Source organism: Rattus norvegicus, chromosome 6 (assembly GCF_036323735.1).
Source record: "Rattus norvegicus strain BN/NHsdMcwi chromosome 6, GRCr8, whole genome shotgun sequence".
Classification (NCBI taxonomy): Eukaryota; Metazoa; Chordata; class Mammalia; order Rodentia; family Muridae; genus Rattus; species Rattus norvegicus.
The window spans coordinates 138,047,571-138,069,163 of record NC_086024.1 but is presented as its reverse complement, the minus strand read 5'-3'; the positions used below and the strand labels follow the sequence as shown (position 1 = coordinate 138,069,163).

Genomic DNA, 21,593 nt, shown 5'->3' with positions numbered 1-21,593 from the left:
AAACACCCAACATTTTGTTTTGTGCATCAGCAGGTGTGGGCTGTAGGCTTTTGAGTGGCAGAAAGACCCTTCCTGAAGGGCTGTCAGCCTCAAGCAGGGACTTGTCTGTCCGGCAGTCCTGTCTCTCAGAGCTGGTGGCACTGTTCTCAAAGTGGCTGGTGGGTTTTGGACACTTCACCCTGAGAATGTGCCACTGTAATGGGACACCTAGCCCAGGAGGCCTTGTCCATGTTCCAACCACTCTACACGACAACTCCACCAGTCTTTTTTTTTTTTTTTTTTAAGATTTACTTATTTATTTTGTATATGAGTACACTGTAGCTGTCTTTAGACACACCAGAAGAGGGCGTCGGATCCCCATACAGATGATTGTGAGCCACCATGTGGTTGCTGGGATTTGAACTCAGGACCTCTGGAAAAGCAGTCGGTGCTCTTAACCGCTGAGCCATCTCTCCAGCCCCAACTCCACCAGTCTTGAAGGGCAGGTGAGACCCTCAAACTATTCTCACTCACTCCGGGTGTGAAGTGGCTGTCTCCTCAGTAGCTCGGCAAGAAGCCAGTGCTGGGGGAAATGGGAGCCGAGCTGATTTGTGCAAACAGAACCCTCCACTAACAAGCCATACACCCGCTCCTGGCTGCACAACCACCAGGCTGCTCAGCTTTCTCCAGGCCACTGGGAGACATTGGGGATAGCCCCAGGTGCGACACTCGGCCCAGCAAAGAGCTTCCTCAGAAGAAGAGTCTTTCTTGTCCACTTGAGATCCTCAGTAGAGCAGGCCAATCTGGTGACAGCAACAGTGGCAGCAGTGAAGCCACCACAGAGGTGGAGGGTGATGGGCAAGAGACCACAGGCATCACTAGGTCTTGGATTACCAAGCCCTGAAGGCCAACATCTCAACACCCAAGGGTCAGGAGCTGCAATGCTACCTTGCACTGCCTGGCACTGCTGCTAGCCACTGCTCCTGACGATTTCATCAACTGCCGAGTGCTGGACACCATAGCAGGGATCTTCCAACCTAAGCACCCGGAGCCTTCTGACTCTGGCTCCTGAGGCAGACACACACCCTCCAGTTCTCAGGCCTGGAGCCAAGGCCCGAGTCTGTGGCTCCATTAGGCTTCAGCTCTTGTGAGTCAAGAGTTACTAACACTACAACCACCCATGTACTTCGATTTCCCCGAGTAAGATGACCTCAGCTAGCCATTTAACCGTAATTGCCAAGGCCCCCAAGATTAAACAGGAGCCAGCTATGTGCCCTGAGCTTCTCTCCCAGGTGACGCCTAGGATACTCCTCAGCCAAAGATGGATGCCACAAAGACACAAAGCAGAGGCTGCTCTCAGTGTCCGCACAAGTATGCAGCAGCAGGAGGGCCACGGGCCTGACCTGTAAACCCATCTATGCGAAGGACAAAGCGACCACACAGCAGCTTCCTGGATGAGGCTGTGCGTGGAGCCACGATTTTACTAAAGGCTGACATACATGAAAAGCAGATGTAAATGTACATGTCACCTCTGTGAAGCCAACGTTCAGCAAGCCCTCAGCAGAGACCTCCCCGGCACCATACTTCCCCGTTCTGGCACTCCGTGAGTGAGATTACTCTGCAAGCCTTTGTCTGGCCAGTCTCTGTGTGGGTTTGTCTTTGGGTACTAGTTGTGTCCTCAATACTGCTTTCTTTTTTTTTTTTTTTTGGAGCTGAGGACCGAACCCAGGGCCTTGCGCTTGCTAGGCAAGCGCTCTACCTCTGAGCTAAATCCCCAACCCCCTCAATACTGCTTTAATGTTTCTATTATAGATAAAATTATTTATAATTCATTATGGCCTTGTTAAATGTCAAACTGCTTTTTTTTTCAAGTGTTTTTTTTTTTCCTGTTTTGTTCTTTGTTTTTTTTTCGGAGCTGGGGACCGAACCCAGGGCCTTGTGCTTGCTAGGCAAGCGCTCTACCACTGAGCTAAATCCCAACCCCTGTTCTTTGGTTTTTTAAGCCAGGGTTTCTCTGTGCAAGAATCTTGGCTGTCCTAGGGCTCGCTTTGTAGACCTGTCTGCCTCGGCCTCCTGAGTGCTGGAACTAAAGGTATGCGCCACCGCACCCAGCTTCGAGATTATCCACCTGTCACACTCAGGACTGCATCCTCCGGCACCTCTTGCAGTGTGAGCATTTCTGGTTCCTATAGGTATATACACAGTAATCCTCTGGGACAGGTCTGGAAGTGGGTCTCCCAATCACTGCAGAGTCCTTCACCAACCCAAAGCAGATTCACAGCGCACGCTCAGGTCTGTAACAGTAGCCCCCTTCCCATTCAACCGGCTGCCACGAGAGTGCGACTTAGCAGACAGTCTTAGTTCCTGTCTTGCATGGCAACTCCTTCCTGACTGATGTTGCACCAAAGCATTCACACACGTAGCTGACACTCCCAGCCCAAACTGTTCCCACCACCAACACCTCCAACCCAGGTGGACATGAAGTCCAATTTCACCTAAGAGAGACAAGTGTTCTGCACTGAGACACGGGCTATTAATGTCAACAGAAGTCTCAGGCTTTGATAAGAGTTGAAATTACTAAGCTTCCCTTCACGGTCAGCACATTTCAGTGTCAGGAAGTCACCTCTGGTATTACCCCCGACCTCAAGCAATGGGGTGCTTGCCTTTGCATAGTGGGGACTCCCATGTCCTCACAGGTTCGAGAACATGGCCCCACTCACTATCCACCTGCTGGCCTCAAATGTGCCCGTGGGTGTCCAGAGCTTTAGTCCTTGTGTCGAATATTAAAGATTCTGCCGATCTTAAGATCAGGCTGGGAGTGCTGGGGGACAATGTGGTCTTCCTCAAAGTCAGGGAGGGTAGAGTGCCAAGTGGCCCCTAATGCCCGATCTGTCATGCTGTCATCCTGGAGCAGCACGGGTCATCAATTTGTGAGCTTGCCCCAGGACTTCAGGATCTGCCAAGGAAGTTGTGGCCAACCAACACTGGAGTTTATTCCTACTTCACCGTGTGGCTCCCAAGTATGGGAGCTGAGGACACAGACCACAAACATGAGCTACTTCAAGCTCTTATGTGTGGAAAAGCTAGTTCTGAGGGCCTCCCCAACGGACAACTTGGCCAAGGATAAGTCTAGCCCCCTATAGGCTCTCATCTTCACGTGGCCTGAGACCCATGAGTCCCACACTGAGGCGATACACATACACGGGATTCTGACAGGAATCGAGCTAACTCTGCAGAGCATGTGGAGAAGTAACAGCTCGGAGACCTGGAGCTGCTCTGGGGTTTTTAAGGCTGAGCTCCATGGCACCTAGGAAGTCCTATACTTTTCAGAAACAGGGAGCTTAAGTAGACTTGTTTACAGCCCAAATCATAGTCACAAGGAGCCAGACAGTCAAGTTCCCACGTGCCCCTGGACCAGAGCCAGAGCCCACAGGGGGAGGCAGCAAGAAGAGCTGAACAAGTGTTCCCAAGCAGGAACAGGCGCTGCAGGCCACAAGATTCCAGAGGCTCTAGGAGCTACGTCCATAAAGGTTAGTACCTACTAGACACTGGTCCTCCAGAAGTGTGCTAGGAACAAACCCAGCATGTGCCCTGCCTCGGGCCAGAGGCTACCTGCACCCCAGACATACACCACCAGGCAAGCAGGACACCCCCATAAAAGAATGTTCTAGTAGAGTGCCCAAGGCTCCCGGAGTCAGGCCGTGGCTCTGGCCTGGATAAGCAGGAGACTGGAGGTTGCCTATGGGTCCTACCAGCTGCTCAGGGTTTGGGACTAAGGGAAGGTCGGGCTAGAGCTCATGGATCCTGCCTGAGCCTGCTGGCTGGGAGAAGAGTGGGTTAGCACAGAGCCATCCCACCAGGCTGGGTGCACTTCCTGGACACAGGGTGCTTTGTGAGGGCCGAGCTTACCCAGAGGCCTTCAGAACAAAGGCCTCCTGTCTGCACTGCAGCTTCCTCTCCTCCGCTCTCCCAGGCAGAGCCCCCAGGCTCCCATCCAGCTCCCCACCACACACACACATACACATGCACACATGCACACGTGCACACGCGCACAAGCACACACACACACACACACACACACACACACACACACACACACACACACACACACACACACCAGGCACATCCATGGCCCAGTATAGGAAGAGGCTCTGCTGGAGCAGGAGGTGGCATACAGCCAGAGTCTAAGAAAGAGGTTCAGGGAAAAACCAGAGCTGTCCCACTCAGGAGAGGCCCAAGACTTTCTGTACTTTGGGGCATATGTGATTACAGCATGGTGCCAGCCATACACTACACATACCTAGTATGCCAAAAAGAGGAAGATAATGGGAAGCAGCCCCATGTCCCCAGGAACAGCTCCACTGTGTACACATAGGTCCCCTCCAAACCTTTCAGGGGGACCAGCCTATTGTAACACTAGAACTGCAGGAAAAGGGCTCTGGCCCTGGAGGGAGCACACGCCTGGACCTCTGCTCCATGCAGCCCCAGTCTGCTCCTCTGAGATCCTACCCAAGCTCTACACAGATGGGTACATCTTGGGGGCCTTCAGTGTCCAGGGGGCAGAACCCAAATCAAGCCAGGCAGAGTACCGGCCAGCCTGGCCAGCTCCTGTTGACACTGACACTGTAGCTGGTGCAATGCCTTCTTCAGACAGTCCTCCTTGGCGCTCAGTGTCCTGATCACCTCGGCTGCCTGTAGGCCCTGGCGTCTTGGTGCCCCGTCTTTACTTCTCACCAGTCGATGGGGTCTTTGTGGCTGGGCAGGGGTACTGCATAGCTTCCAGGACCCCTGCAGGTCTGCCAACTCCCGTTCGACGACCTCCCGCAAGGCTTTCCTTGAGTTGCTCCACTCTGGCCCCTGACCTAGGCCTCCAACCTGCACGAGAGAGGGTATAGATTCTCCTGAGCCAAGGGCAGCTCTCTTCCCAGAATACGGGATCCAGGTGCTCCCAGCTCTGCAGCCCCAAAGCCCACATAAAAAGCCAGCCCCCCCCCAAAAATGTTCCACCCTCACAAAGCAACTGAAGTCGATGCCAGCAGCAACTGGAACACAGGGACCCAAAACCCAGGAGCTCAGGGTCCCTAACCTCAACCTCCAGGGCTCCACTCTCAAGACCTACACCTGGCTGCAGGATAGCGTGGCAGTTTTAGCCTACTGCGCTCCTCGGGGCCCTTCAGAACTCAGAGGAAGGGCACTCCAGGACTCAGTGTAGCAGCTCCCATCTCTCTGTTCTGCCCCTTCCCACTGCTGTCCAGGAGTGGAGTACGTGAGTGGGAGCACGTACTCCTTGGAGCAGACCCTGTGGGCAGCAGACCTGGGGTGAAGCACACTGATGAGCCTTCCCAGCCTCTAACCCACTCAGAACACTCAGAGAGCCACCCTGAGTCCTGGGCACTCTGCTGAGTGGGTTCTGCCCTCACGGTTCTAAGGAAGGAAGGAAGGAAGGAAGGAAGGAAGGAAGGAAGGAAGGAAAAAATATACGAGTCAGGTAAAAGGAAGTCATAGTTGCTGTGAGAGAGGGGAAGAGACCTCTGGCTCAACCACAGCGTGAGCAGTCTGTAACACACTGGCCTCACTAGAGTAGATATAGGACAGGATTTCCCTGATCAGTGAGACGACTACAGGAGAGCTAAAGGGGAGCCCGTCTGCAGCTAACCTTAAAATGCTACCTAAAAGGAGAACAATGGGTGGGTGAGTGAGTGCGTATGCTCCCAGGAATGGCTAGGGAGGACCACTGGGCAGGCGCAGTGCATACAATGGGGGTAAAAGGGCAGGCGACTCAGAGCAGGGTTGTCCCTGGAAAAAATCGAAAAGTGGCAGTGAAAGCTAGCAGGGTCCCTTCACTGCGACCCACTGCTGTTGGAGTTTGGTGCCCAATCGCCCATCAAACCTAATTCAAATAAGCAGGGTAATTCACCTAGAGGCTTTGGCCCATGGTCAGTCTAGCCCTCCCTCTGAGAATAGCCAGTCCGGATAGGAAGAGAGAGGTAGGTAGGGTTGGAGGGTGGGTTAGGAAGAATGGGCAAAGCAGGTGCCTAGCTCACCCGGGATTCCCACGCAGCCCGCCGGGGCTCGGCCACTTCCCGTAGCTCCTCCTGCAGGGCCAGCAGTTCTTGTCTCACGGACTCCAGCTCACCGAGCCCACCTTCCGAGATCATGGGCAGGGCTGTAGGTTGTGAGGTCACAGCAGGAGTCTCGGGGGAACAGGCATCCAGAACTGTATCCTGCGGAGACCCCGGTGAGATGGTCAGGCGCGAGCGGGGCAGAAGACCCAGAGGTTCGTGGGGTAGCGGTGGCATCTCCAGGACCCACCGAGGACAGGGCAGCTCGTACACCTCAGCCACCATGTCTCTGGCACGCAGAGAGGCATAGAAACCAGACCTCTGGGAGGACCCGAGGTGAGGACACCCCAGTATGGGGCCTGCACTGAGGGCCAGCAGAGGTCCTGAGCAGACCACCCCTTAGAGTCTTCTCCTCCACCTTCGAGGTAGGAAGAGCTTCCGACCGGTGAGCCCGGTCAGAGCCAGAAGGGGCAGAAGCAGCAGAGAGAACTTCCTCACCATCCATTGCCAGAAGACCAGCTCACAGCGCCGCCACTCCAGAGCTGCCTCCAGCCGGGCGTTCTCGCTCTCCAGGGCATGCAGAAGCTACAGGAGAAGACACAGCTGGCACGGACTGCCCACCGACCAGCTCCTGAGACCAGCTCCAGCCCGGGGCTTCGGCCAGAGTGCTCTGTCCAATATTCCACTGACTGGAGGCTGTCCCAAAGCCCGCATAAATAACAAGGCCCAAGACTAGGGAGCCCGCTGGGCCATCCCATGTAACTGTGGGTGATGAGGAGTTAGGCATCGGAGAGGGGCGTGGGACAGAGCTGAGACAAGCTTCAGAGGGAAAGGCAGGGCCAAAAGATAACCTTTGCCTACCCTCGTGAGTACAAAGCTTGCTAGTCCTGCATTAACGGCTGTGCATCAGAGACTGAGCAGTACCTCTTCTTCTTGGGGTGCACCCACCACTTAGCTAGAGCCGGAAGCTCCTAGCTCTTTACCTCCCACCCTTGGTCCTCTGGCTGGGAACCCCAACTTAGGGGCTCCTTTCCGAACATGCATCATCCAGCACACCGACCCTTCTGGTAGACAAAATGCCTGGTAATCTATACATGGAGGGTGGGTGCCTCTGGATGCCCTATAGGTGTCACGCCTCGTCAGAGGCACAACCTACCCAAAATGTAAGTGCTCCCACATTTGACAACTGTATGGGGGACTCAGGGAGAGGACCCTTGCAGGAGACAGTGCATGCCAGGCCCTCTGCACCTCAGACACCGCCCCCGCCCCCCAACCATGGCTCCACAGAGAACAGTTCCCCATGGCCTGAGAAACTGGAGAGAGATCCTGAATGCTAGCCAAGGCCAGTGCATTGGGGCAAGCACAACAGAAACGGGAGATCAGAGCCTCCACTTAGTCATGGGCAGAGATGAGAGTGGCGGAATCCTCCACTCTCTGTAAGGAACCAGAACAGGGTGAGGGGGGCACACGCATAGTGTGGCCCACAGGCCTACTGCCCAGTTCCAAAGAACAGAGAACCCATCCACAGGCACAAGGCAGCTAGACACACCATCAGGAGGGCAAATAATACAGACCCCAAGAATGGTCCCCAGGAGACCCAACGCCCCCAGACTTTGGGGTATGGGTGTGGTAGGGGAGCAGATAAGCCTCTTCGCCTCTCCATGGCCCCACCCTCAATTCTGCAGCCTCCTGATGCAGCCGTGTCCCTGCACCTCCTCCCAGCAGGATCCAGGACACAGAGGGTGCAAAAGAAGGCTGTGGGCTCCGTAGTGACCAAGGAAACTGACTTCGGATATAACAACAGGCCTGGCTGCTCACACACCAGGCATACACCGTTCCAGAAACTTCTGGGACCTGCCTTCGGGTGGGCCAGATGCAGGTGTTAGCCAGCTCCTCTCCAAATACATAGAAACAGATGTAAGGCCTTGGTCCACTTAGTCACTGCTGTCCAGTCCTCTGTCTCAGCACCAGCAGCCTCCCCACGCCCTGCCCCTAGTGTGGTCCCACAGCGGAGCTCCGGGGGCAGGGCTTAACTGAGCATGTGACTCTGCTATGTTCCAAAGTCCAGCAGCCAGAAACCCTGCTTCATTGAGTCACATTCAAAAAAGGGGGCCAGAGCCAAGGGTGTAAGGACCCTTAAATCTGTCCTGGCACCTCAAGGTCAAGCACTGGCCTTACAAGGTTGGACTCTGCCTGGGATTTATGTAGGGATACAGGTCCAGCTGGCACCAATGGGCTAGGTACCTTACACAGTAAGCACCCTTGCTTTAGAACACACAAATCACCCAGGGCACGGAAGCCCAGATCCGTAGTGTGACCCCAGAAGATGACAGAAAGGGTGGAAAACAGGAATCTAGCCATCTGTCCCTCACCCCATGATCCTCTGCTGTTGCCTACCCAGCTGTGGGCAGGCCTTTGATGAGTTAAGAGTCCGCTCTTGGACTGGAGGGGGAGGAGGCCAACAAGGGAGCTGCACTTGGAAGAGGGGATCATCCAGGCCTCAGTTCTGCTGCATAAGAATACACGGCCAAGGCCAGCAGAGGAGGCTGGCAGAGGTGACCTCAGAGATAAGGTGAGAAAAAGGAAGAAACCAGTGATAGATTGGTAGGAGCCTAGAAAGACAGGGAAGGAAGGAAGGAAGGAAGGAAGGAAGGAAGGAAGGAAGGAAGGAGGGAAGGAGGGAAGGAGGGAGGGAGGGAGGGAGGGAGGGAGGGAGGGAGAGAGGGAGGGAGGGAGGGAGGGAGAGAGGGAGGCAGGCCGGCACAAGGGGGACAGGGGAGTTGAGAGGGACCAAGAGGGTATCCTGGGGAGAAGCTGGGTTAGGGCCAACACTGACACTTTACCCAGCCTCAGGCAGAAGGCCATGTCTGCCTAGGGCCACATCATCCCTGGATCTCATAGCCTGCCGTTCTCCAGGGCTCTGCTTTCTTAAGATTTAGGAATCTCAGGAGCCCACTGCCTAGGAAAACCATGCTTAGATAAGAGAATAGCCCCTGGGCAACAAAGTAGGACGAAGGCCTACAAATACCCAGGCCAGTACACTGGCCTACCCCTGTAGACCTCCCCACACTGATCCCGGTGAGCTAGCCCCAGGCTCTGAAGGACAGCCTACCCACTCACACTCAGCCTTTCCCTACTTCCAGACACATTGGTAGAGCTAGAGGTTCATTTCAGACCTGAAAGCAGTGTTTCTGCAGTGTGCCAGCGGTCCCCTCCTGGACGCCACATTCCTCCAACCCTGACCATGACACTGGTCACCCACAGTAACAAGTGACAGTGATTGGCTGTCAAAGCCCAACATCCACCCCCGGGTCTTCCCCAAAAGACCAAACCCCACCATGAGACAGCACCCACAGCAGCACCCTGCCAACCCTCACCTGCTGACTGCTCTCTGGATCTCTAAGCATCTCTGTTTCAGCGACAGAAAGATGGCCCAGGCTCTGCTGGCTGTGGCATCCCTGGGTATACAGATGGATCTGCAACAAATAATAAACCGAGACTGGGGAACAGCTCCCCAGTGAGATCTTTCAGTTGAATATTGGCACCTTTAGAGACCGCTTATAGCCAGAAAGGACAGGGCTGGGCTCAGGGTGCCTCGGTAATGCTGGGGGCGTAGGCTGCAGAGGGCCACCAGACAATTTCACTGAGGGCTTCCCACACCCTGCTCACACAGGTAAAGCAGGGGTCTTCCCTCCCCCGGGCCCCCCTGCTTGTAAAGGCCACAGTTGGGGTAAGCCTAGCAGTCCAGTGGTCCAGTGGTCCTGACAGAGACGGACCACAGAGAAAGGCAGCCCGGGGCACAGAGTGAAGAACCATGTGCCTGTATTACCTTCCTGTATTACCTTACTGAGGAGGGTACACTGCTCCCGCTGACTCAAGATCAGGCACCTCCACCTGAAGCGCAACTTTCCCATCAGCCATTCCACCAGGCGGAGATCCACAGGGCTCTTTGTAGCCACAAGGCATGCAAGGGGTCCAGGACTGGTCAGGGCCTCACAGTAAAGAGGGAACAGTAGTCAGCCCTGCTATACATCCCGTATCTTAAGATCTTAAGGACAGGGAAATTGTACTACTAACATAGGATCAAGCCTCTACATCCTTAGAGGCAAATATACCATGTGACCTGGGGGCACAGAGAAACCCACGGTTTCTAGGCAAAGCAGGGCTCAGACACCCTCATTACATACTCACCTCACACTGGGGCAACTGGTCACCCACCTGCACACGGGTCTGGGCAAGCAGCTGCTCAAGCAAGGGTCCTTGGGCCAGGAGCCAGGACAGGGCCAGCAGCAGTTCCCGGCTTCCCTGAGAACTGCCGTCGGGAAATTGTAGCAGCACAGACCTGGGGTAGCCTCGGGAGCCCAGTGCTGATTTCACCACACGGGCTTGGGCCTCTGGAGTGGGAAATCATCAGCTCAGGGGGTGCTAACCTGGAGGTTTCACCCTCTGGGGACCTGAGAGCACCCCCTAAGCTTAGAACCTGCTAAAAGTGGACAAAGGAGACAAGATCTGAGAGTCTGTGAGGAGGCAAGGTGCTAACTAACCAGCGGGCAGGATTTCTGTGAGTCTTTGGTTCAGGGTGTAGCCAGACTCTGAGTCTCACTGGAGTGATCAAAGCCACTACAACTCAGGTAAGCGTGGTAAAGACTAGTGGGAACCTATACTTAAGAAAGTGGGCTCAAGAGTAGGTGGAGCAGATGCCTGAGGGAAGCTGGTAGACAACAGTGGAGCTTTAATGGGGCGGGACTCCGTGGGTTAAGGCAAAACCACAAGAGCCTTGGGGAGCGGCTTTCTGAGAGGGCGGGACTTACCTGGGGCAAGGTCGGTCCAGGTATTGTTTGCAGCAAGCGGTGAGAGCACACGTAAGAGAAGTTGCCAGAGCACTGGAGCCTGAAGCAAACAGTTTGTAGTCAGCGGGTATCATGGTGTCACCTGCGTCGGCCCAAGACAACGCTTGCCCTGACCCCGACCGCCTATTCTGGTAGCCTCACCGCCTCTGGTCGATCAAACTTTGCGCGGCGGAAGATTTCGGGGCTGGGCCCAGCTGGTAGGGACCGACTCAGCGCTGCGACAGCTTCAGGCAGGGCCCTGGCAGCCCCTTCCACTCGGCTCCGCCGCCGCCCCATACAGCCAGCACCCAGCAGCCTCGGATCGCCCGCCCGGGACCGCGACCAATCACGGTTCCGGATGAGGCCCGCCTTCTCCGCTCAGGCCCAATGACCGGTGGCCCTGGCGTTTGAGTGCCTACCAGTCTATCCCGTAGGCAGGCACTTCCGGGGTCGGGGGTGGGAATTGGATTTGCTAATTTCTTTGGAACTCACCAATTAGCACCTCGACTTAGCAACCTCCTTAGCAACCACGGGCCCAGGCTGGGCCATGGGGAAGGCGCACATGCGCCCGAGCAATATGGCTCCACCCGGCCACGAAAGGAGTGTCTCTGCAAAGCCGCCCAAGAAGGAGCCCGCCGCCAGGGGTCGCCAGGCCCCCGCGAGAAGCAGCTGAGCCCTGCAAAGTGGGTGGGGAGTTCCGGGGGCCACGTCGCCAGAAATCTCTTCAGAAGCCATCCTCCCTTTCATGTACAGCCCCAGACTTGGTTGTCCCCATTTTTATTCTTCCTCCATCCACTAGAAGAGCAGTTTCTAAGGAAAATTCTCCACTTTTGAAAAGGGCACGGCCCTCTCTTTTAAGGTCGGACTTAGTTTTGTACTCAGCCCTACTGGATCAACCTTGGTAAGATGTGAGAATCCTGCAAGGATTCACAGCAGCTACATGGCAATGGCAGAATGAACCCAGAGTCCAACCTGATGCTCGGGGAAAGACGCTGACCACATGCAGTCGGTAATTATCCTCTGCAACCCGCATGAGCCTACTACGTGGCTAAAACCTTAGGTAGCGAGCCAGAGCAGCCTCTAATGGGAAGCCGGATATGAAAGACTACATTATGTGCGCCAGTGCGTGTGGAGGAGGGCCGGACAAAGGCCGGATGCTGCCTACGGTGATCCAGAGACGAGCCTGCGGTCGACGCATGGCAGCGGGGAATTGCTGGGGCGAGACTTGTACGCTCGAGCGGACACAAACTAAGCTTTGTGCACTCGATGTCACCACCAGAAATAGTTGGGACCGTGGACAGTACTGGGTGTACTCTACATCTTAATAAAGCCGGGAAAGAGGCAGGTGGAGAGGGAGAGGGTGCGGTGCGGAAGGGGAAAGTGAGTTGAGAGGGAGAGGCAGAGAGATCCTGAGGCACCTGCCGGCCTAACCGCTGCTACAGGATGGCCCCGCCCCCCGGAAGTACGGGGACTGTGGGCTCACCTTGCCTCTCCCTGTGTTTTGCTGCAGACCTCCCTCTGTTCATCAGGATACCCTCAGCTATCCTGCCTCGGGGTCTCCTCCTTCCTGGCCCCTTACAAAGCAGCTACGGCTGCTGGTCCCAAATGGCCACGTCCAGCTTGATACTACCTACTCTTTCTGTCCTCACGGCAGGGCCCTGCTTCTGCACACCTTAAACACTTCGAGAGACATGGATCTGGGTTTGAGAGGCTGGGATTATGAGGATGCCAGGGGACTCAAGGGTAGGAGACAACAGGGGAAAGTGAGCTTCTGCCCTTCTCCCATACAGCTCTTCCAGGTCCTCTGTAGGTCTGGTTGGACACTAAACATACCCACACCCCTCCCAGTAGGAAACTAATACCGAAGGTCGACCTCTTCTCCTCCATATTGCGGCCACCTCAAGCATTTCCACACACTACACTACAGACCACTTATGGGACTCACCAATAACCTGTCAGGCTTGTTCCTGCAGTGTCCGTGCCAAAGATGAACGTAGGCTAGGCCAGAGCACTGCTGAGACCTTTGTGGCCTTGTTAAGTCCAAAGGATCTTGAATGGTCAGTGGCATGGGGAAGGCAAAGCTGAGAGCTGCCTGGCCCCACGAGAGTTTCCAGAAAGCCCTTTCAACTGCCTCCCTCAAATCCCATTAGAGCACCAGGTTGCCTAGGACATTCCTGGTCAGGGAAAAAGTATCTGGGTCCAGGCTGAGCAGCTGCAGAACTCACCCACAAGGGTGCACTTCTGGGGACAGGGTGGGGTTGCAGGAAGTGAAAATGGAAAAGGCAAGAAATCCACACGACTCCCCCACCACCAAGCAGCTCAAAAAGGGAACCAAGCCAACTCCCACTGATTCACCCTCTGAACAGTGGCCAGCCCCACCTAAGCCATGTTCCTGCTGACCCTGACAGTCAGGGCCTCACCACAGGGCTACAGAATCAAACTATAGGAACTTCATGGATCCCGGAGTTGGATGTAGGCCTGAACTCATGCCCCTCCATCCTTTCAAAGGGTGCTGGGCAACACTGCCTGCAACAACAGGAAAAGCAGTGTCCTGCATTAGGCCTGGGGTTGAGGCTCCCACTGCAGCTCCCCTCCATCACACACCAGTAGACAAAAACACAGGCATTCCAAAGATCAAGTTTATTAAAGGCATGGAGGGCTGCGGAGAGCCCTGCTGTCTAGGGACAAGGCCTGGCACTCGCCTGGGCGGGTAGGGAGAGTTTCCACAACCTGTAAGAAGAAACAGAGACAAAGATGAGTGCAACATTTCGTTACTTACTCTGTTAGGGGTGACTCTGTCTTATAGACTGTGTGGGACTGGAGGTGGGGCTATACCTCAGTCTACTTGAAAGTGTGGCTTTCAGCTCCACCTCGCCCAAAGCCTGCAAAAAAAGAAAAGAAAAGATTAAAAAAAAAAATAAGGATACCAATATGTTGTGGAGGGAGGCCAGCTCTGGGAGGCCCGTTAGGGAAAAGGTCCAACGACATACCTTTGGGCCCAAACATGGCGGAGTAGCAGGGATGGTTGCAGTAGGGCTTGCCTTCATGCTACAGAGAAAAGAAGAGGGGTTACCTCCATCCCAGCTCCTATGGCTCCTCCCGCTGCCCCCTAGCGGCCGCTTACCTCAGCATGACCCCCAGAGGTCAGTGTCTTTCCACATTTCTCGCACTTCAGGCAGGGACGATGCCAGTCCTTGCCTAGTGACGTCACTCGCTCAGCTGCAGAAGTACAGACCCCACTATGAGACACCGGAGTCCCTGCATACCCTCTCCCGCTGCACAGACACCTACACTTTATTCTCTCAATGTGACAGCCCACCCTGGGTCCCGGGACTGCCTCTGACAGAAGGATCGCCTGTTGTTGGGATATTTTATCTTAGGTTTTTTGTTTTTGTTTTTTGTATTTTTTTTTTTTTTTTTGAGACGGGATTTTTCTGTGCAGCTCTGCCTGTCCTGGAACTCACTCTGTAGACCAGGCTGATCTTGAACTCACAGAGATAGATGCTGCTTGCCTCTCTGCCTTCCGGGACTAAAGTGCTGGGACTAAAGGCATGGGCCACCCGGCCACCCAACCACCCAACCCGGCTCATTGGGTGGGACATTTTCAAGTGTCACCTCAGGGATATTACCCCCGAGGGCGTGTAGGGCTGGAGAGGAAGAGGCCTTCATACTTGGGAGTGGGGGAGAACGAGTCTGGAAGATCTAAGGCTAGGTAGATCCGGTTAAAGTCCTCTGACCTCTGCACTGAACCTGGGCGCACCCTTCGTCTCAGCAGGGACAAAGGGATCTCTTACTCATGTACTTTCTCATAGGAGCCCTAGCGCGCGCAAACAGCAAGAAAACGAGCACCCGAGATCGTACCCCCCGGACGTGGTTTTGGGCGTCTGTTTCTACTTAGCATTGGGAGGGGCCACCCCAGTCCCGCGTTCCTTTCCCATCCAGCAAGGACCCCGCCCAGGGCGCACAGACAGAACGCGGGAGAGACAGCAGGATCCAAAGGCCAGGGTCAGAGAGAGGGGGAGATCCAGAAGCACGGGAGTCACGGAAACCTGGAAACCCAGAGGCAAAGAAGCCAGAAGACCGACCCAGAAACATAAGACAGCGAGTGGGCACAGATGTCGGTTCCGTTTAACACCAAATTATCCCACCCTCAAACCGCGGGCAAGGTCCATGGGTTCGAACCCAGGCGATGCCCCGGACTCTAGACACTCCGGTCCACCTGAAAAGCACAGTATTGTCTGTTTCTGGACCATGCTTCCGCGTACCGCCTGCTAAACGCCCGCGGGCAATGTGGAGAGAGGCTGGGATACCCAATTGTGCTCACCGAAATACACCTCCTTGTCGCACTTGGGGCACTTCGGCATGGCGGCACCTGGTCCTGCACAAGTGGCTGCAGCTAGAAGGAAGTAGGTTGTAGGCTCTGGACTGGGTGGCGCCCGCCTGGTCCGCGCTTTTCAGGGACCCCGTGGCCCTGCCCTTTAAGGCCCCGCCCCCGCCCCACCCCCTCAGTTCGGGACTTGGACCCCTGGGAACTCTGATCTAGGCCGACCGGCCAAGAATGGTCATCTGGTCCATGCTCGCCTCCGGCAAGATAAACTGGCCAAGTGCCATGCAGTGCTGAGTCTTCCGGGGACCCTCTAAGGAGTCCGGGTGCTCCTGCAGACCCAGGCCCCGCCCCCTGCCTAGGGCAGGGCTAGCCTCAGGTCCTGAATAGAGACGTTGGGTCCTCCCCTCGAAGATCGCAGCGCCCAACCTAGCCTCTTGCACCTGCGAGGGCTAGCTGGAGCCGGGGTGGGCACAGGAAACTTCTGAAGTGCAGATAAAGCCGGATGTGGTGTGATTGCCGGTCCTAATAAAACTGGTGAGGTCAATTTGGTTTCCAGGGTGAGAAAGCCCTGCTTCAAAACACTCTCTCTCTCTCTCTCTCTCTCTCAAATAAAGCACAGAGAGATGCAAATTAGCATCCAAGGAGTCTGCACATATTTTGACGCTTCTCAAAGTTGAGGACTGACATTCATAGTCTCAGCCTTGTAACCCAACCCTTCCCACCCAGCCTTTTGGAGATCTAACCCACACAGACACCAGGAGGTTCACCCTGGCCAGCCGCATGTGAACACCCTGACCTTTGCCAGCAGACTGGACTGCAGCCACAACTTCACAGGGGAAATCAGAAGAGGGGACTCCCATCCAGGAACCACAGAATCTAAGCTTGAGCACCTAACAACTTAAGGTTGGAGACTAGAGGTCAAGACAAGGATGAAGCCATGCCCAGGCCGCTTCCCTGATGCCTTGAGGCACAACTGATGAAGAGTGGTTCTTATCTCTGGGAGAAGCGCCCAGAGCTCAGCGGTCCAAGTCCACCGCCCAGCTAAGGAGGAGGCTGAGTCGTGGTTGGTACCAGGTAGAGACTAGACTAAGCCTACATACAGTAAATATGGAGGGCTGGTGGGGCTTCTACTGCCCTGAGTTTCAGAGTAGTTTGTAGAGTCGATGGGGATTGGGACTCTGACTGTTGCCTAACAAGCTGATGGTGCCCTTGCTGATAGCTGGACATTCAGCTCTCACTGTTCAGCCCTGACTGAGCCTCCCGTTCACACCTACCCTTTATCTACCCCCTGGCCTGGCTCTGTGCAAGGCTCAGGGGTACCTCCATCTCCCTGGCCACTGGTGAAGTGAGAGTCAGTACTCTCAAGATGGGATTAGTGATGGATCATGGATCAGGGACTACCCAGGGGTGCAAATGTACCCCCCTGGAACACTACCTTCCTCCCAGGAACCCTAACTTGAGGTTCTGTACTTCTGTCCCAAACTGGAGCTCCACAATTACCCAGCTCTACCTTCTGAAGCCTTGAGAGCTCCAGAACAGGGGTGAACCTACAAGGACAGACTCCCACCTTCTAGCCTACCATTACCTAAGACCCACCTAAAGGCCTGGGTTGGCACCCCTTAGGTCCAGTGGTTTCTGGACCTAAGGCCACCAGCCTGCCCCACCCCACCCCACCCTCTGGCCCCCAGCCATTTCTTTCTTTCTTTCTTTCTTTCTTTCTTTCTTTTTTAAGATTTATTTATTTATTTTATGTATGTGAGTACACCGTTGCTGTCTTCGGGCACACCAGAAGAGGGCATCGGATCCCATCACAGATGGTTGTGAGCCGCCATGTGGTTGCTGGGAATTGAACTCAGGACCTCTGGAAGAACAGTCTGTGCTCTTAACCACTGAGCCATCTCTCCAGTCCTCCCCAGCCATTTCTTGTAGCCTCTCAATCCTTTGGTTAAAAAAGAGGACAAATTTCTATAGCTCCTGACTTAGTCTACAAAGGAGAGAGGAATGGGGAGGCTTATCCTATGGGCAGAGGTTCTGGAAGGGGAGATCTGAGCCAAGCTCTTGGTAATATAAGGAGAAGCCATGTGGAAGGGTGGTGTCTCTACCACCATAGATCCCTGGGGACTGGCCACACACAAAGCACACTACCTCACTGTCCATGGGAGAAGCCAACAACTGCCTGCCAGGGGTGTGCACTGGGCGGAGGCATAAGGCACCTGGCAGCCTGCCTTCCCTCTGATGGTGTATGAGTCAGAAGCTAAAGGCTTAAATGCACATACATGTGCTGGGGCTGGTAGGCATACCTGTGGGGCAAATCACCTTTGCGGTGGCTCTCCGGTCTATGTGTGGTCTCTCTCAGAGCAAATAGCTACGTTTCTATCTGCACTTAGGGACCTCGTTTTGTTTTGTTTTTGTTTTTGTTTTTGTTCCTGAAAGGTTTCACTGTGTAGCCCTAGCTATCCTGGAACTCACTATGTAGACCAGGCTGGCCTCAAACTCAGAGATCTTCCTGCCTCTCATTCCTAAGCGCTGGGATTAAAATTGTATGCCACCACTATCTATCTAACACCCAGGGACTTCTTGACAGACTTCCTACCTCCTACCCAAGAGACGCGATGCTAAGGCACGTGGGTCAATAACCCAGTCTGTGTTTCTTCTCTCGACTGCCCCACCCCAGAGATAGCTCCTTCTCCCACTCCTGAATTCTGGCCCCACCCTGCACTAGGGAACCCTACCCCTATCCCCAAGCCACAAGAACCTTCCTGGCCCTCTCTAATGTTGTTTCCTGTTGCCATGGTCATGGGAGGGGTGCCAAGGCAGGGGCCAAGGGCCGATACCTTCTTTGTTGGTACACAGCAGTTTTTTCCAGACATTCCATTCAGACGTATCCACTTAGAGACACAAAGACATACACAAGCCACAGCACAGCTACACAGGCCTGTTGGGCTAGAGCCACACCAGAGACTGAGGCTACAGAGCCGGATCTTGCCAAGAATAAAAAAAAAAAGGAAGGAAGGGAAGAAAGAAAGTAGGAAAGGGGGGTTGGGGATTTAGCTCAGTGGTAGAGCGCTTGCCTAGCAAGCGCAAGGCCCTGGGTTCGGTCCCCAGCTCCGAAAAAAAGAAAAAGAAAAAAAAAAAAAAGAAAGTAGGAAAGGAGGGAGAAAAAAGCCAGGGATGGTGATGAAGAGATAAGGTAACACCATCTTTGTTTACTTAGCGCATAACCCTTTATTCCCTCAAAAGTCACATCTGCCTTGAAAAACCAAAAACCCGCTCTTAGCCTGAAAGCTCTTTTTCAGTACTTGGGGGTGGAAGCAAGAGGATTCAAAGCTAGCCTCAGCTACATAGATCATTTAAGGCCAGCCTGGGCTAAATGAGACTGACTCAAAAAATAACAAGAACGATGACGGGGGGGGGGGGCGGGGGGAGAAACTCTTCCAAAGCTACCATAGTGTCTGCAGATGACACTCCCCTCACCCCCCTGCTGCCATTGCTGCTTCTAGTCAGACCACTAGCCTTCTGCCTCAGCACTCATGACTGAGGCTCAGTTGGTATCAAAGTTCTGCCAGCCTTCTTGAGGCCCAGTTCTACACTCTCACCTGCCTCTTCTTACCCCAGGCTATCCCTGGAGGAAGACAACTGCCTGGTGTGCTCTTCACATGCACTCAAAGGGCACACAGTGATCTCTCCACTGCTTGTTACCAGGACAGCTTAGAGGCCATGGGGGAGGGGAGGCGGCAGAACCGTGATCTGCTCAAGCCTTCTCTGTACACACCCATGCGCCCTCCACTGGCCGGGATACCCACCCTGAAGCCGGCAGGGAAGGTAGGGTTTAGCCCTGTGGGCTGATGACCACTGAGGAATCTCAATGCCCACTCCCACTTAGAAAAGCTCAGCTCCGGGGTTGGGGATTTAGCTCAGTGGTAGAGCGCTTGCCTAGCAAGCGCAAGGCCCTGGGTTCGGTCCCCAGCTCCGGAAAAAAAGAAAAAAAAAAAAAAAAAAAAAAAAAAAGAAAACCTCAGCTCCTCAGGGAAGAGCCTCTGCAGTGTTGCAACTGTGTTGCCAAAACTGCTTTTATCTTCTGGCTCTGCTGGTACCTGGCTGAGGGTGTAGTCATGGGCGGAGATGTCCATCTAAGGGCTAGAGGTCATCGGAGCCTGCCCTGTGGCCTCTGCTCTCAGGTTCATGTGCTGCCAGCGCACATTTTAGAGAACAGGCTGAGCCCAGACACACACAGCACAGGCCTCCCTAGGGCCCACCCTCTTCTCCCCCCTCAGACCAGTGTAGGACATTTACAAGTTCCCAGGGCCTATTTTCAGCAGCTTGTCTCCAGGGACCCCCGTCTGGCACAAGATCTGGCCCTAGGGTGGGTCTGCTGGGATGGTTGACCATAGTCAGAAGGGACTGAACGCTGCTTCCCAGACAGGTTCCTCCACCATTCAGGCCTTATGCCTCAGGCTAAGACGGACAGCAATTAGATTCCTCCTTTTCCAGAAGTAACACGTCAGGGCCAGGAAGCGGGTGGTAGACAGTGGAAACAGGACTCCGTAACCACCCTTCTCTTGGTAGAACTGCACTCCCTACCTAGGACCTATAATCTGGTCAGATAGGATACTCTAAACCCTGCATTCCTTGAGGTCTGCCCAGTGCTCAGTGACTGCTTCCTGGAGCCAAAGCCCAGGAATTCCAGTCTCTCCAAACCAACAGCTGATGGCCTGGAGCCCACCCCCCACAGACAGTCTGGCCTGGGAAAAAGAGCTGCCCACACCTGGCACCCTGGGCTCCGGCCAGGCAGAACTGCACCCACTCATAGCCTGAGCACTAGCACATGGCGATCCTTTTGATACTCTGCCCACAGGCTTCAGTCAGCACCCAGTGAGCAGGCCAGCCGTGTCAGATCTTGAGATTAAATGGGATCTGCTAGCCGCCAGGAGCTTGAGGAAGACTCAGGCAGGAGGGTACCCAGGGCCGATGCAGGAGTCGCTGGCCCAAGAAAAGCAAGGCTAGGCAGGAGGAAGGATGCTAGAGTGTTGGCAAGATGATCTAAGACTGAGATAAATGGGGAGAAGGAGCCATAGGCTGGGCACCCCATAAACTCCAGCTGAGTATACTAGTAAGCAGAGAGGAGCTGGGAGAGCTTGGTTGGAGAGCACAGCAAGGCTGGATAGGTGGGTGGTGGGTGCGTGGGTGGTGGGTGCGTGGGTGGTGGATGCGTGGTAGGGCGTGTCAGGGGAACTCTTGGAACTAAACGGTGCAGAGCAGCCCCGGCTATTAGTCTCCTGGTGAGGTTCTGGACTCGGCAGAATTTGGAATGGGGTGAGGTGGCATCTCCGAGTCTAGGTGTTTATTTGGGAGATAGAAAAGCTCAGGGCAGACTCCCAGAAGGGTGGATGCCAGACAAAGGCTTCCATTCTCTCCTTCATCTTGGGCGCATCGGAAGCTGGTGCCACTGACGCGACCTGGCAATGCAGCGGACACCGCCTGGCAACAAGACCCAGACAAACAGTCGCAGCACCGCCGCGTTTCCACGACAACTCCTTGGAAACAAACACCAAGCAACGTCATCTTCCTCCGCAGGAAAAGGCCAGATCCTGCCCCGTCCTCCCCACCCCCACCCCCGATGTACAGCAAAGCTGCCCGCGGGCGCGGGGATGAATCTGCCCTGGGAAGACCCCTGCCCTCGTGACCCAACCAGGGAAATCCCCTTCTCGTCTTCAAAGGTCCCGCCCAGGATCGAGAAGGGCCAGCCTCTTCGATTCTTTCGGGCTGAGCTGCTAGAATTCTTTCTGCTCCGAGGACTGACAATTCATCGTCCCCCTCTACTCCCACGCACCGCCAATCAAGAAGAGCTCGGGCTGCCCAGCTCTATCCAAAATGTGCAGCCAAGGAGCGGCGTCTTGGTGGGAGAGGTCATATGGGGCAGGAGTCCCGGAGCCCAATATCTGCTGGACCTCCCTTGGCGAGGGTGAAGAGAGGGGCAAACACCAGACTCTGCGCATAGGACAATAGCCCCACCCAGTCACACCAGTGTCAGTGGCCTACAGGGCTGAACAAGAAGCTAGGGGCAAACCTAAAAAGTCTTCTTACCCCGTGGCAGTGACCAGATCTGGGAGCCACTTGCCCCAGACGCTCTGAGACTTGGATTGAAGTGAACAGGACTAGCTGAGGCCAAGCTCCACTGAAATGCAGGGGCGCCGTCTAGTGGGCATTCTGGGAAAAGCAAATGGAAGACGGACACGCCCACTGTGAGAAGCGGGTTGCAGTCCCAGAACCCGGCCCACTTGAGAAGACACGGTTCAGTTCACGGCCTCACGACAAACCCTGTCCCTAAACCCTTGCCTAACACTGTCCTTATTTCTCCCTGGGGTATACTCTAGAGACAGGTTAAGGCACAGCCTG

At 54.8% G+C, this 21,593-nt stretch overlaps 2 protein-coding genes across 6 annotated transcripts; both read right to left on the bottom strand.

The window, feature by feature from the left end:
- Positions 1-264: 264 nt before the first annotated feature.
- Positions 265-13,135, bottom strand: Tedc1 (tubulin epsilon and delta complex 1). 3 transcript variants are annotated; one of them, XM_039113425.2, is made up of 8 exons: positions 12,816-13,135; positions 10,853-10,931; positions 10,233-10,435; positions 9,884-10,033; positions 9,419-9,517; positions 6,540-6,626; positions 6,024-6,203; positions 265-4,854 (listed from the first exon to the last, which is right to left on the bottom strand). In XM_039113425.2, the coding sequence occupies exons 1-8, from the start codon at positions 12,936-12,938 to the stop codon at positions 4,525-4,527; spliced, it is 1,251 nt and encodes a 416-aa protein (XP_038969353.1). In that variant the 5' UTR covers positions 12,939-13,135; the 3' UTR covers positions 265-4,524. The 3 variants fall into 3 exon arrangements, with proteins under 3 accessions (XP_038969353.1, XP_038969354.1, NP_001386073.1); XM_039113426.2 differs by having other exon boundaries at positions 10,260-10,435; positions 11,033-13,132; NM_001399144.1 differs by lacking the exon at positions 12,816-13,135 and adding an exon at positions 11,033-11,187 and having other exon boundaries at positions 2,948-4,854.
- A 356-nt stretch (positions 13,136-13,491) lies between these two features.
- Crip1 (cysteine rich protein 1) lies at positions 13,492-21,363 on the bottom strand. Of its 3 annotated transcripts, NM_001134933.2 has the most exons (6): positions 21,282-21,363; positions 15,195-15,266; positions 13,995-14,089; positions 13,861-13,918; positions 13,706-13,752; positions 13,492-13,600 (listed from the first exon to the last, which is right to left on the bottom strand). In NM_001134933.2, exons 2-5 carry the CDS (start codon positions 15,232-15,234, stop codon positions 13,712-13,714), a joined length of 234 nt encoding a protein of 77 aa, NP_001128405.1. In that variant the 5' UTR covers positions 15,235-15,266; positions 21,282-21,363; the 3' UTR covers positions 13,492-13,600; positions 13,706-13,711. The 3 variants fall into 3 exon arrangements, with proteins under 3 accessions (NP_001128405.1, NP_001231796.1, XP_063118600.1); NM_001244867.1 differs by lacking the exon at positions 21,282-21,363 and having other exon boundaries at positions 15,195-15,296; XM_063262530.1 differs by lacking the exon at positions 21,282-21,363 and having other exon boundaries at positions 13,496-13,752; positions 15,195-15,421.
- Between the last annotated feature and the right edge of the window lie 230 nt (positions 21,364-21,593).